Raw genomic sequence first — 15976 nt, forward strand, 5'->3', positions numbered from 1 at the left:
AATTGGACAGATAATGGAGTTTTGAAAGGGGTAATGACTAAAGCTTCGTGCAAATGAGATGAATACCTAACGGCTCTTGTATACATGGCAGCAAGTCATTAATAGAGACATCGTGAAGAGTTGGTGATGTATAATGACGATGACCATGACTGCGTCTACGTCAAAGAGTAGAGTTGAAAATATTCATCACATTCGTCAAGCTACAGGAAGGACAAGATAGAATACCTCTACCATCAATTGTGTCATTGCAATCATGATGTCGCAGTTTCTAATTGTCGAATTCAGTCGTCCTCTTTTTGTGTACGAAGACGCGTTGCAAGATGAGGATTGTTAGTCATGAGACATATGTGTTCGATTATGCGAACTTGCATAGAAACGATTGAATGATCAGACTGGTTTACATTCTAAAATATAGTCAGATATGTCTGTAAAATGAAAGAATCTTGAGTAACAGGACAACGGTAACAGGACAGAGTTGGTAAGTTAACAGAAAGGATTTTTTTTTCTCAAAAAATTGCTTTATTTCATAGTTTAAGAAAAATACATCATTTCAGATTGGTCACAATTGGAAGATAACAGCAACCAATGTCATTTATTCTGAATTTGAAAGATGAAAAATCTACCTAGGTAATGAAAAATTCTAAAATACATTCCTTTCTGTTACCATCTACTATACTAGACTGCTGTTATCAAAAGTAAAAAAAAACACTATTTTTTCATTGAATATACTGTATATATATGTTGAGATTTATTTAATATGATGATCATAACTTATATTAAATGAAATGGTTGGCCTATAGTAGATTAATTATCACTGAACTAGTCACATATTTGTTTAGGGGCCAGCTGAAGGACGCCTCCGGGTGCGGGAATTTCTCGCTACATTGAAGACCTGTTGGTGACCTTCTGCTGTTGTTTTTTATTTGGTCGGGTTATTGTCTCTTTGACACATTCCCCATTTCCATTCTCAATTTTAACTTTTTGATTCATCAGTGAAATTGTCTTTAACATCCTTCCTGTTACTGATTATGATTATGCTGTTACTTTTTATCAGGTAACATGACAGAACGTAACAGAAAGGAATCACGCTTCACTTTTTGTCTTTTTATTCGAATTGTGTAGAAGTTTACTTCCATCTACATATTAATTTAGTTAGATACTATACAACACTTTTACTGTTATAGTGCTGACAATGAAATATTCTCAGATGATACACAAAAAGGCTGGCACAGGAAAGAACAACAAAATTATTTTTCTCTAAATTCTGATCTTTGGGGAGTTCGGATTTTTCAAACTGGCTGCCATTCAACTATATATGGAGTAATACATTCAGGAAATGATTATCTTCTCATTGCATTACAAGAAATAAAATCTTGGACTTTCTCATTGCATTACAAGAAATAAAATCTTGGACTTTCTCATTGCATTACAAGAAATGAAATCCTGGACTTTCTCATTGCATTACAAGAAATAAAATCTTGGACTTTCAAACGGGTCCACAGGTTAAAAAATCCCAGTGGCAACAAGAAGAAAATTACCCCTTGGGACAAAATTTAAAAGACCCTCAAAAATGCAAAATGTTATCACATGCTTTAGTTATAACAAAATCAGACCAGTAAGGGACAAGTCTTTTACATAATCTATCATATTTCTGAAAATCGGAAGCCTGTTTACTTAATTTCGATATTTTCTGAATGATTTAGTTTTCAGAAAACAACACCGGACAACATGATTGAGTTTTTAGGGGGTTGAACATTTAAATTTTATTTTTTTATTAGAAGAATATAAGAAAGTATGTTTATTGGCAATAGTTGGTGCATAATATATACTCTAGTTAATATACTGAAACTTAAAATTTTCCAAAAAGATGCATGAATAAAAAAAATAATTGCTGGTGTAAGGTGGAACATGGAAATTAGACTTTTTATACGGCCGTCAAAATTTTGACGTAACAAATTATGGTATTCAAATGTCCGGTCTTCCGTCCGTCCGTCTGTCTGTCCGGCACGGTAAACATGTCGCACCGTAACTTGAGAACAACTTTTCCAAATTCCATGAATTTTCATACAGTTGTTTCTTTTGTTGGTCAAACGATCTGTATACTTTTTGGTGAAAATTAGATTAAAACTTTTTGAGTTACGGGACTTTGTAACTAAAACAGGGGTGTGTTTTTTTCACATGTCGCGCCGTATCTCAAAAACGATTTATAATTATTGATTATAAAACTTTACACACTTCTCAGTTATATTAATCTAAAGACCTGTATACCTTTTGGTGATGATTCAAAATTGAATATTTGACTTATTGAGTATTTTGTAAAAAAAAAAGGGGGGGGGGGGGTTTACATGTCGCGCAGTATGATATCTCAAAACTATTTATGATTATTGCTTAAAAATTTACATACTTCTTTGTTATATAAATCAAAAGATCTATCTCTTTGGTTTTGATTCAAAATTTTATTTCAGAGATATTGAGTTTTTTGTAAAAAAAAAAAAGAAAAGGGGGAGGGGTTTCCACATGTCGCCCTGTATCTCAAAAACTATTTTATGATTATTGCTTTTAAAAAACTTTAAACACTTCTTATTTTTTAATCTTAAGATCTGTATATATTTTTTGGTGATGATTCAAAATTTATGTAAAAGTAATTGATTTTATTTGTCAAAAAAAGTGTGTTTTCACATGTCCTGCTGTATCTCAGAAACTATTTATGATTATTAAATAAAACAGAGACGTATATATGTCTCTGCATAAAATGTACACACAAGACGACGGGCATATAATGCGCTCATGGCGCAGCTGCTTATATACAAATATTGTCTCACATACAGATCATTGGTCTTTGCCTTCAGGAACATATCTAGGACTTATACAATAATATTATGTTTCAGCTGGGTCTATATATATTATACTATCAATAATTAGTATATATATCTTTATTACCAACGGGATTACCAAAGTCTATTAGTACCAGGTTTCAGGATGAATATCTACTACTTCGTTATAGCCTTATAAATTAGCCGCTGAAGATATATTTTATCTAAGACTATTATATACTAAATTAGTAATATAATAGACCCAGATTTTATATAATACCATCATATTATAGAAAACATTATAATAACCAAGGATTTCAACGGTATACAAATCCTTGTAATAACTGAAATTTATTTTATTTTTCAAATATTCAACTCATTACTGAAGATGAGCAGTTGATAATCATAATGACAGGGACCTATAAATTCTTTAATCGATATAATGCATGGTCCCAGATGATGTTAGATAAGATAACGTAATATTGTTAAATAATTTTATTATTCATAACTTTATATTTCAAAAACGAACATTCTTAAGAGATCTTAAGACGTTAAGTGTTTTAGCTTTTTTGATTGGTTATATGAATGTCAACAAACAAATTATTTATAATTTTCAAAATAGATGAAAATCATTGTTCTGCGAAAATCAAAATCTAAATGCTACATTTGGAACATTAAACAGTCCGCGCATAACAGCAAATTAAAGAAAATTTCGTCTGCATCGAGCACCTGCTCTGTTGACATCAATTACGTCATTACAATAATCCAATCAGAAAGCTCCTTTTATCAGCCGTCGGAAGATGATTTGTTATTATTTCTCTTTTGTTCGATCGTTCCTCTCCTGATGAAAATACATATAGCAAAAACCATTATTAATGGTTTGGCGTGATGAATAACCACAACAGCTTCAATCATCATGTAAAAAGTCGATCAGAGGTGGGTATGGAATAATTAGTAAACATTTGCGAGATGAATCCAAATTAGAAGACTGGTGTTGTCAAAATCAGCTGATTTGCGACAACCAACAAATGAAAAACGTTGCCATGAAATAATCGGGATACGATCAGCTGCATATTTTCTTAAAACTTCAGTGCTGATTAGATATTTAACGTTACTGACAACGAGATAGCTTGGTGTCAATAGTTCTTCGCTAATGTCATTGTGTATCTTCCGGTTGAGTAAAAGAAACTGACAATTGTCACCAGGCATCGAGCTGTTCAGTATTCATTTCTAAACAAAGAAACACGTGTTTCCTTGTCCATCAAACGGACAACTAGATAAATAACAACAAATACTATTTGTAAATAGAATTTTCTTGAAGTCATTGATATGTCCTTTTCAAGAAAGTATTTAAATATTAAAAATGATCAGATGTTCTTTTCTTAATAAACTTTGAGGAAACAAAGGCAAGACCTATTGTTATTCAGCTCCTTAAATTGCTTTTATTAAAAGGAAGAAACACATTTTTCCTGGTCCTAGAACTTGACCATTATATTGATTTCACCAATGACATCATGAAATATTTGTCAATACAACTTTATGAAAGACAGTTTAAGACACAGAAAAAGACTAAACAACATGGTCAGCGGTCATCAAACTTGAAAGCTTCGTTTGCATAAATATTTCAAACATATCAAGGATCTTCATGACCTGTTTGGCGATGGTGCACTACCATCCTTAATTTATCTTCTTCCACTGTAAAATAATCTCCTCTATGAACTGGCCTAGCATCAATAAAATAAAACTGCTACGGTTAACTTGAATTTGTTTTTTGTTTTGCTAGGCATCACTATTCCTGTTCGATATTAAAATTTATTACCTGTAACTACGTAGTTCTCGTATCCAGCTTATTCTTTGTATGTTAGCACTTCTAATTTTTTTGTAATTTCCTGAGTCCCTCTAAAATAATTTGAATTTTGTGTGTCACGTTTACAAAAAAAAATCGGCAATCCTGTGTCAGGCTTCGACCCCAATGAGACCCACTTGAATGCTGTGAGGGTACAGTGGTATCTATGAACACTCTAGATCTCTAACAGGATCAATGTATATAATGTATGTATGTAGATGTTTCACTATTATACCAAAATGTATGTACAAGGGCAGATCCCCAGTCCAACACCACAGGAGTGCTAGAACATCAGAAAGTCTGTTATTGTGGAGGAAGTAGAAGTACGTACTTGGAGAGAACCACTGGACCCAATGTACTCATTCTAGTTTAAACTCTGGAATGAGTACTGGAGATGAAAGTGAAAATCACCCTTCTAACATGTCTTTAAATGTACGGAAATTTCAAACATCTCAAGTCCGACAGGATTCCGCAGGAACCTTAATAACCATGGACCTTTATCATTGTTTCTATTATTCTTAACCACTAGACCACCAACCCACCTACATTGTACATATGCATGTTTGGTTAAAGCTTTTTGCATTGGATGACAAAAGTCTTGACAAATTTGTTTGTACATGTACACCCAATGACCCAAATTTAGCAGAAAACATTAATAGACCTTCAATTTTCATTCATCTGTATTATGCACCCACAAGTAATTGGATTATTCACTTGATCAATCAGTGATGTCACTCACTGAACTTCCCTGTTACAACAGACCTTGTCATTAATTTTTATACGACCGCAAATTTTGAAAAAATTTTCGTCGTATATTGATATCATGTTGGCGTCGTTGTCGTCGTCGTTGTCCGAATACTTTTAGTTTTCGCACTCTAACTTTAGTAAAAGTGAATAGAAATCTATGAAATATTAAAACAAGGTTTATGACCATAAAAGGAAGGTTGGTATTGATTTTGGGAGTATTGGTCCCAACATTTTAGGAATTAGGGGCCAAAAAGGGCCCAAATAAGCATTTTCTTGGTTTTCGCACCATAACTTTAGTTTAAGTTAATAGAAATCTATGAAATTTTGACACAAGGTTTATGACCACAAAACAAAGATTGGGATTGATTTTGGGAGTTTTGGTTTCAACAGTTTAGGAATAAGGGGCCAATAAAGGGCCCAAATAAGCATTTTTCTTGGTTTTCACTCAATAACTTTAGTTTAAGTAAATAGAAATCAATGAAATTTAAACACAATGTTTATGACCACAAAAGGAAGGTTGGTATTGATTTTGGGAGATGAGGACCCAACAGTTTAGGAATTAGGGGCCAAAAAGGGGCCCAAATAAGCATTTTTCTTGGTTTTTGCACCATAACATTAGTATAAGTAAATAGAAATCTATGAAATTTAAACACAAGGTTTATGACCATGAAAGGAAGGTTGGTATTGATTTTGGGAGTTTGGTCCCAACAGTTAAGGGAAAAAGGGTCCCAAAGGGTCCAAAATTAAACTTTGTTTGATTTCATCAAAATTGATTAATTGGGGGTCTTTGATATGCCGAATCTAACAGTATATGTAGATTCTCAACTTTTGGTCCCGTTTTCAAATTGGTCTACATTTAGGTCCAAAGGGTCCAAAATTAAACTTAGTTTGATTTTGACAAAAAATGAATCGGTTGGGTTCTTTGATATGTTGAATCTAAAAATGTACTTAGATTCTTGATTATTGGCCCAGTTTTCAAGTTGGTCCAAATCGGGGTCCAAAATTAAACTTTTTTGATTTCATCAAAAATTGAATAAATAGGGTTCTTTGATATGCCAAATCTAACTGTGTATGTAGATTCTTCATTTTTGGTCCTGTTTTCAAATTGGTCTACATTAAAGTCCAAAGGGTCCAAAATTAAACTAAGTTTGATTTTAACAAAAATTGAATTCTTGGGCCTCTTTGATATGCTGAATCTAAACATGTACTTAGATTTTTGATTATGGGCCCAGTTTTCAAGTTTCAAGTTGGTCCAAATCAGGATCTTAAATTATTATATTAAGTATTGTGCAATGGCAAGAAATATCTAATTGCAAAATATTGTGAAATAGCAAAAAAAAAATTAATTAGAGTTATCTTTCTTTGTCCAGAATAGTAAGCAAGAAATATCTTATTGTGCAATAGCAAGATTTTTTATAATTGGAGTTATCTTTCTTTGTCCAGAATCAACTTAAATCTTTGTTATATACAATATACAATGTATATTCACTTTTTACTACCAACTGATAAATTCAAATAATCTTTACCATTCAGTGATAACAAGCAGTTTTTTTTTACATCTTAATATTTTATGATGTATTTAAATGAGTAGTTATTGTTGCAAACTCGATTAGAATATTTTAATTGAGATTAGTTTTGGAATAAGGGAAAGGGGGATGTGTTTAAAAAATTGGGTTCAATTTTTCTCATTTGAAATTTCATAAATAAAAAGAAAATTTCTTCAAACATTTTTTTGAGAGGATTAATATTCAACAGCATAGTGAATTGCTCTAAGAGAAAACAAAAATTTTAAGTTCATTAGAACACATTCATTCTGTGTCAGAAACCTATGCTGTGTCAACTATTTAATCACAATCCAAATTTAGAGCTGAATCCAGCTTGAATGTTGTGTCCATACTTGCCCCAACTGTTCAGGGTTCAACCTCTGCGGTCGTATAAAGCTACGCCCTGCGGAGCATCTGGTTGAAATCTGTGCCGCTTGAACTAATGACATTATGGATCAATCACTTTTCCATTCTGTCGTCCCATGTTTTCTATTATTACTTCGAAATTTTACAAGAACTTTTGTGAGGTCCAGTAATGGCTTACAAATAGCAATTTTACAGTATGCACCAAATACTAAACGTCTAGTTTAAAGACCAATTTGCTGATACTTTTTATGTACAATGTACATGTATCAAAACAAACTTTTGCAAGTAATTACTAGTTCCAATCAGATTTTACTTGGTTATGGCCTCAAACTTCAATGTAGTTATTAAGTTAGTACTGAAATAAGGTGTATCAAAAGGGTTCGACCTACTATTTACTTGTTTAATCTACAAGATTTGTTAATTTAAAAGTGTAAATGCAATATTATTTCATGATGAAATCACTATAAATAAGAACCTCTTTAGACAGCAGAAGCAATGCTAATTTAGTAATAACTACAACAAACAAATCAGGTTTGAATTTGGGTGACAAACACATTTAACCTTTCATAAGTTATGCATCTTGACAAATAAATAAATTGCTTAATTTTTTCTTCTGTTCTCTTAAGTTTGCCTCATTCAAATGTAAGAATCCAACACATAATGCTTACTACCATAAAAAAAACTACATAAATAAGGCTGTTAGTTTTCTCGTTTGAATTGTTTTACATTGTCTTATTGGGGCATTTTATAGCTGACTTTGCGGTATAAATTTTGCTCATTGTTGAAGGCTGTATGGTAACCTATAGTTGTTAATGTTTGTGTCACTTTGGTCTTTTGTGGATAGTTGTCTCATTGGCAATCATACCACATCTTCTTTTTTGTATAATCAAGTTTGAATTTTTGTGGTGCCACTTTTACCAGTCATGAGTTACATTGTATGCTCCTTAAGTGAATGTAAACAATTATAAGCAATTCTAATATGACGTGCTTCTTTCGCTTTGTAAACAACACTGTGTGAAAAATCTCGATATATCTATACTTAGCGCAGACTCAGAGATATACATAATAATGGATGTTACAATATACCTCCCACGTAAATCCACATATATTTGAACCTACTTTGCAAACGCTTTGCAAATTTTATTGTATTAGAAAGTGTTATAAAACAAAAGACAAAAGCACTTTTATTCTTATTCGGATCATTAATAAAAAGAATAAATATATTGCAACTAGTTTGGTTTATTTCCTAAATATAGTAACACAGCTGTGTTTTGTGCGACGTCAATTTCATTATGGAACACTTTCTCTACAATCAGGGGCTCATTAAGGGATGAAAATAAGCTTGATATTAATGTTACGATTTTAAAAGCTATCAATATAATAATTTAAGTTGCAGTATAAAAGCAATACTTAGTCAATGTTACAAAAATATAATTTTTTTTGTAACCATCGAAGTTTGTATAATATTGTATAAAAATGGAATTATGAGGTAGATTTGTTTTCTATTCTATTGCAATTGATTTCAGCTAGTCAAAAGGCAACTCCTTCATTACGAAATGTCCGTCAATTTTGGATTTGACAGTAGTTTACGAGAAAACATGTAAATCAAAAATCGGAAATATTTGGTTTGAGAGTTAAACATAAATTATTTTTGTCTAGCGGTTATTAACGAAATACTTAATGCAAGCTTAAGGTTTATGAGAATATTTGAGCTTTATCTAACAAGTAGTAAAAAAGAACAGCTACACACACGGCATACATGTACCTATCCTCGCTTCAGGATTTGACTTATTTGTCCTATTAGAATCGAAATAATTCATGAAAGCCATAGATTTGTTGGAAATTTACACATGGCCTGGGCCGTGATATTCGTTAATTTTATCCCTCGCTAACGCTCAGGATAAAATTCGAATATCACGGCCCAGGCCATGTGTAAATTTCCAACAAATCTATGGCTTCCATGAATTATTTCTTAACTATGCATGTGCATATGTAGCCTCCAGCACTGAGACAAATCCACACTTAATACAGTAACATGTAGTCAGCTATTAAAAGCCTAGACATGAAATATCAGAACCTTTTAAAACAAAAAAACTAACAGTCTTTAATATTATCAATTGTAACTGAACAATTTACAAAAAAACAAATATATCAGACAAGCACCAATGACAACCACAGGCACTGTGGCACATGAAAAATGTGATAGGGTTTCACATGTGTTTGAGTGCTCAACCTTTGTCAAACCTGGGAAACCAAGTTCACCATAAAAACAAAGTTTTTTTTATAGTTAAACTATAAAAGATCAGTAGCAATTTATGTATTCATTTTTCAAAGTGGAAAAACCAATACCATATCATGCTTATTGCAGACCAAATTGAGAAAGTGTCATGTTCATTGACAACCACTGGCCATGGGATGATAGATGTTGGTGCTTGTCTCGGAGAGTACAATTGTATGCATCATCATCTCAATTTTCAGTGATTCTGTATTGACAAGGTTTAAAACATACATTCCATAATTTCTTTTGTTCATAAAAGAAGAAACTACTAGGTTACTACTGTACCTCAGGCAATGCTGATTTTGCTCAGACAGCACGTTGAGTTGATTCTGCTGCAGGTAGACAGGTGTAAGTCTTTGACTCAGACAGCACATTGAGTTGATTCTGCTGCAGGTAGACAGCTGTTAGTCTTTGACTCAGACAGCACATTGAGTTTGAACATAGAAATAACTGATAAACTTGTGAATGGAAATGGTGAATGTGCTACCACCGTGTATCAACAGTACAGTGGATGTAGGTACTAACCAAGCAGGCATGATTGATTTGACCTTATACGCTAACGAAAATCTTTTTTTTGCTTTATCAATATTCAATGTACATTTCTCAACATTTGAAATTCCTACTCCCAAATAATTTTCGCATAGATTTTTTCCTATTCATAAAAGAACTTTGATATTCTAATAAGAACAATTAACTTGTACATGCTCAAATAGTTGTGAATGTCAACATCAACTTTCAATTTCGATACAGTTGTTGAGGTATTTACATGTTTTATCTGAAAGAAACCTAATACAGGGCAAAAGTAATAGTTACCAATCATAAACCTTCCTGTGGTTACTCATTCCTTGAAACTTTTTGGGTAATAAACAAGTATGAAAATAAAGTTTTTGTGTACAGTGTACAATAACTAAACTGAACTTTGTTTGATTTCATCATAACTAAACTATGCTCCATTCATAAGGATTTATGTGGTCAGCTAAACACCGTACACAACTCTTCTTTCGGGATAAAATATGGAAAATAATACATGCAGTTAAGATTTCAATGCCAATTATTGAAACAGCTATACTTATTACACACACACACACACAGTGGCATTCTATCAGAAAAAGAGTTGCAATGAATATAGAATTTTATCGGATGAGACGAGGGCCAACTTTTTTGACAAGTATTTGCACAAGTTTTTAGTAATCGTTCTTGTTTTGGGAAAATAATAAGACATCTCTAATCATCAACCTACGACCAAATCATTTCTTAAAACAGCAATAATGTTTAGATTTAAGTACACATTGATATTATGTGAACAAAACCAATATTTTCTTTACTGTGTAAGATCAAAATAGCTCACGCCAAGTTTAAGGTTAGTACCTATATCTGCTGTACGATGATACACAGTGGCTACGGAGACAACAACCTGACCAAAAAGCAGAAAACAGCCCAAGGTCTATCTGCAGTTGATCTGTCCAAATTTTGAAAACACCCTCATTCCTACAATTCTTGTCAGATTTTTGTGTGAAATTTTATATCAAAGTGTTTAATATAAGCTATGTCTTTGACAAATTTGGAAATTTCAAACCATTCAACCATTTTATACCAGAGTTTAATTCCTGTATGAATTGTAAAAATGTAAAATAATAAATTTAGAACTCTGAGGAAAATTGGGAAAAACTTCCCAACATGCTGAATAATTTTGTAATGATCAACAGAAAGAACTAATATAGACAACTGACTTTCAGGTTCAGAATTAATGAGCCAGAAAGACTCTAATTTAATGAAATTCTACTTTGATTCCTGGTTTAAAGTAAATAAAAAACAATAAAAAATACCAAACTTCAAGGAAAATTAAAATCAGAAAGTCCCTAATCAAATGGCAAAATCAAAAGCTCAAACATCATCAAACAAATGAATAATTTTCATATTCCTGACATGGTACAGTCACCATATACATGCATTTTTTTTATATAGAAAATGGTAGATTAAATCTCGTTTTATAGCTAGTTAAACCTCTCACTTGTGTGAAAGTCACATAAAATTCTATTAAATTGACAACGATGTGTCAATAATAATGGAAAATAGAATTTAAGTGCTCTCAAGCCTATACATGTACATTTGTTGTCTGATTATCATTGACGACAGAAATTATTTATTTTTAGGTTTCCAATATATCCATTAGTGATGATGATGCTCCAATAAATAAGAAACTCCCAAAAGAACTGTTATTAAGGTATGTTAATACTGAATGTCACACATGTTTATTAAAAATTGATATGACTTGAATGTTCTGTTTACAATATTTACAAGAGATGGGCCAGAAGCAAGTGTTTTTTAGCAATCAAACAAAATTACTGTCTGGTAGAAAATGACAATTTTCTAGTAGATCTAGTATGTAAAGATATGCTTTTTGAAAATATTTAAAAATGTTGACTGCTTGCTTTCATCCCCTTTACAGATTTATTATACCCCATGCAACGAAGTTGCGGAAGGTAAAATGTTTTTGGTCTGTCCGTCTGTCAGTCCTGTTTCTTGTCATAGCAACTCCTCTCAAACCACACAACAGAATTTCACGAAACCTTTTTAGATCAAAAGCACATATTATGCAGTTGTGCATATCGACAGGAAATTACGATTCAATTTTTTTCTAGGAGTTACGCCCCTTTGAAATTATTTGCTTCAATGTACTTCTGCAACAGTTTGTCATCTCAACTCCTCTGAAACCACACAACAGAATTTCATGAAATTCTGTAGATAATAAGGACATACTATGTGCATATTGACAGGAAATTATTATTTTATTATTTTTTCTTATTCAATTTTTTTTTCTTACACTTATTTCATTTCTCCAATGACAATTTGGGGTATGTGAGTGTGCTCACTAAGGTTCTTTAATTTATAATTGAAAAAGATGTATCAAGAGGAATATTTAATTCTTGTTAATCATATGTGAAGAGAAATAAAACACCTTTTTTTTAAATACATGTAGCTTTCTATAGGTTCTTTGAGGAAATAGAGGGTAAAATGATGGGCACCATTAATGTTTTCTTTTTAGCAATCAAATGCATAAATCCACATAATGCATTTATCACAGGGAGTGCTTTCCCCTGTTTATTAATTATATAAATGAACATAAAAATGTTTTTCAAATTGAAAACTTTTTTTTTTCTCTTGAAAAAACTCTTTCAATGTTGTAATATCATATGATCTGTTTTATTTGATGAAGCTAATACTGGTACTCATTAATTACATTTTTATATTGAAACTTGCAAATCTTTGAAAAAAATCTATACTTTTAAACTGTCTATAGGTGGTATTGATCTCTCTTGAAATATGTACACTGCATGGCATAAAGCGAGATCATAATTCATATCTCATTTTGAAAATAAAATATTGGTTAAAAAAATCATAGACTTTTGACAAATACTCAAAAAAAATCAGCCTTAGTGTATATACATGTACATCTGGAGTAATCACAATAAATACCAGGAAAGCATTTAATGCTTGATATGGTATTTGTTATTTTTTTTTTAAATATTTTTTGCAAGCATGTTTTTTTTTCGAAATTTTTTAGTTAATTATTCATCAATGCATATTGATTATTAATGGAAATTTATTTGTTGAAAAATAAAAAAAGTATACTAATGTTGATAAATTAGTATGCATTAAGTAAAAGTAACTAATTATAGGCCCTATAGTTGTATAAGATTGTAATTACAATTCATATTATACACCATGTCGCTGTATAATTTGTTGCAGGTGGTATGAGCTGTTATATTACATAATACTTTTCTATTTCAATATTGCTTTTAAAGTCCTCTCTGTATTAGAACCATTTGTAATTCCTGGAAAAATTATTCCAAGCTTTGTGATTTCTTGGCATGGTTTTATGACTTATGTTAAATCAATATTAAGGTAAAACATGCCTTTATAAGCTTATTTCTAAGCTGTTTATAGTTATGTCAGCTAATTATGGGTTCAATGTACATCTAGTTCATTTGAAGCACAACAGGGACAGGCTTACGGCTGAACAAATCACTGAATTCAAAGTTCATTTTAAGTCATTCACTTTTGTCATCAATGCTTATTTTAATCAATTCATGCTACTTTGTTAACATTTTTAAATTAAGTTATTATTGCTTCATATGTTTTAATTGATATATGTCAAGACTAATAGGTTGCCTTAAAATTATTATGTTCATGTACTTTTGAAATATGATTTTTTTTTAAAGGTCAAAGTATTCAGTTAGTCATAGTAGTACTAAATGCACAAAATAATTAAATGCTTTTATTCAAATAGAGTGAAAAATAAAAAAGGCAGGAAAGAGATTACAATTGCAAAAAAAAATGAAGGACAATTTTTTGTTATCCTAGCCCTACCTCATAAAAATCAAATGGTAGCTCCCTTGTCAGTTTGTTTCACTCCCCCTTCCATTCTTAAGAAGAAAAAAAAATCTCAAAATGATGGGGGGAAAAAATGCTGTATGACGTCTTAAAGTCATAAACCTATGTGAAAGATGATGCCTTGGAATATCTATATTAGGTACAAACTGTTCTAACATTTTGATTATATTAACCTCTTACAAATTTTCCAGCAGTGACACTTTTCAAAAGTCGATGCTCTTTAATATGCTTTCAGCCAAAAAGAACACAGGAATTTATTGTCCTATAATGAACAGTTTATATCCATAAAAGGATATTGATAATAAGACAATTTCCAGGGTAATTATATATGTATCCCATGAAGTACCCTGAAAGGATAATTTCCAATTGTGGGGGTGGATTTGATAAATAGACTTTGCACAGCATACATCGTATTAGATTGTGATTTAAACGACATGCTATAAACTAAGACTTTAAGATTTATCGTTAACTGGATATTTTTAGCTAGTTATTATCATTGATACATGTATTACTCATAAGCTCAGCAACAACATTATATTGATGCTTTAGAAAAGGATTCCATATATATATATGCAGTACTGTTTAGCCTACTCTAGTCAATGTTTAATGTGTCAGTTTCTTTTACCAAAAGACTCTGTTTATGGCACATATGCTTTTAAATGTTACCTTGGTAGTGACAGTCAGTTTGGTATTTGTTTATAGTATTAGGAGATAACTTCACGAAAAACCTGAGAAAATATGACATGATCAAAACTCCAGTAAAAAAAAACATTTACCTAAACTCTTAATTGCAAACTCATACATAATGCAAGATTTATTAATTGAATGTAGATGTTTTAATGTCACTTTTAAGTGCCTCTTTTGGGCTATTTTGTTGCGGCTAGTTTTTATTTGTCAAAAAGTTATAGTGAGAAAACCATCTACCAACCTGACAATACTAGTCAATTAAAGTTAAAGTCGAGTGCACCCACACAAGCAGGGTTCGAACTCATAACCCTACATGTAGTATTGACTAGCTAGTGGTTACAGTAGTAGAACTGATAAGACCACTTGACCAGCGAGGCCCCAATAATACAATTAATTGGTGGCTTTGAGTATAAGGATAATTCATTTTGATAGCATGAATTGGAGTTGTAATATAAGTTATTGTACCTGACTCATTTTGGGGGATTAACCCTCAACAGACGTGTTCAAAAGTTAGTCCAGTATTGGTATATAAATATAAAAAAAAAGATGTGGTATGATTGCCAATGAGACAACTATCCACAAAAGACCAAAATGACACAAACATTAACAACTATAGGTCACCGTAAAGCTGCCTTCCTACGTACATCTGTAACATCATTATTTGATTTTGTAAAGCAGACCCAGACATTGACAGGTTAATTCTAGCTTAATTTACCTGCAATTTATTTAGCCTTTTATTGATTCCTTTGAAGATTTAATGATTACTGAATTGCCAGTAGAAATGTTCCATTAATTAGTCAATTAATTTGATCATCATGTATAATGTGCATGTAAACTGGTAAAGGTTAAACCTGGGGTTCGTTTGGCTTAGATGGACATATAAGTGTGACAGGTAAACTGGTAAAGGTTAAACCTGGGGTTCGTTGGGCTTGGATGGACATATAAGTGTGACAGGTAAACTGGTAAAGGTTAAACCTGGGGTTCGTTGGGCTTGGAGGGACATATAAGTGTGACAGGTAAACTGGTAAAGGTTAAACCTGGGGTTCGTTGGGCTTTGAGGGACATATAAGTGTGACAGGTAAACTGGTAAAGGTTAAACCTGGGGTTCGTTGGGCTTGGAGGGACATATAAGTGTCACAGGTAAACTGGTAAAGGTTAAACCTGGGGTTCGTTGGGCTTGGGGGGACATACAAGTGTGACAGGTAATTGGTTTTTATAAAGATGAAAAGTTAAATGTAAATTTATGAAAAAATATTTTAGACAAGATCAGAGATATTGAAACTCAAGAATGTGAAATTAT

The 15976-nt window shown here is 31.8% G+C and overlaps 1 protein-coding gene across 1 annotated transcript in view; it reads left to right on the plus strand.

Moving 5' to 3' along the window:
• Window positions 1-3599: 3599 nt before the first annotated feature.
• The window catches only part of LOC134707412 (F-box/LRR-repeat protein 20-like), a 30724-nt gene continuing 18347 nt past the window's right edge, over window positions 3600-15976 (plus strand). Inside the window, exons 1-2 of the mRNA XM_063567130.1 lie at window positions 3600-3749; window positions 11748-11818. Of these exons, the coding sequence (XP_063423200.1) occupies window positions 3702-3749; window positions 11748-11818 (119 nt within the window). The 5' untranslated portion in view covers window positions 3600-3701. The remainder of the gene's footprint in view (window positions 3750-11747; window positions 11819-15976) is intronic.

The sequence above is a fragment of the Mytilus trossulus genome, chromosome 2 (assembly GCF_036588685.1).
Source record: "Mytilus trossulus isolate FHL-02 chromosome 2, PNRI_Mtr1.1.1.hap1, whole genome shotgun sequence".
Taxonomy (NCBI): Eukaryota; Metazoa; Mollusca; class Bivalvia; order Mytilida; family Mytilidae; genus Mytilus; species Mytilus trossulus.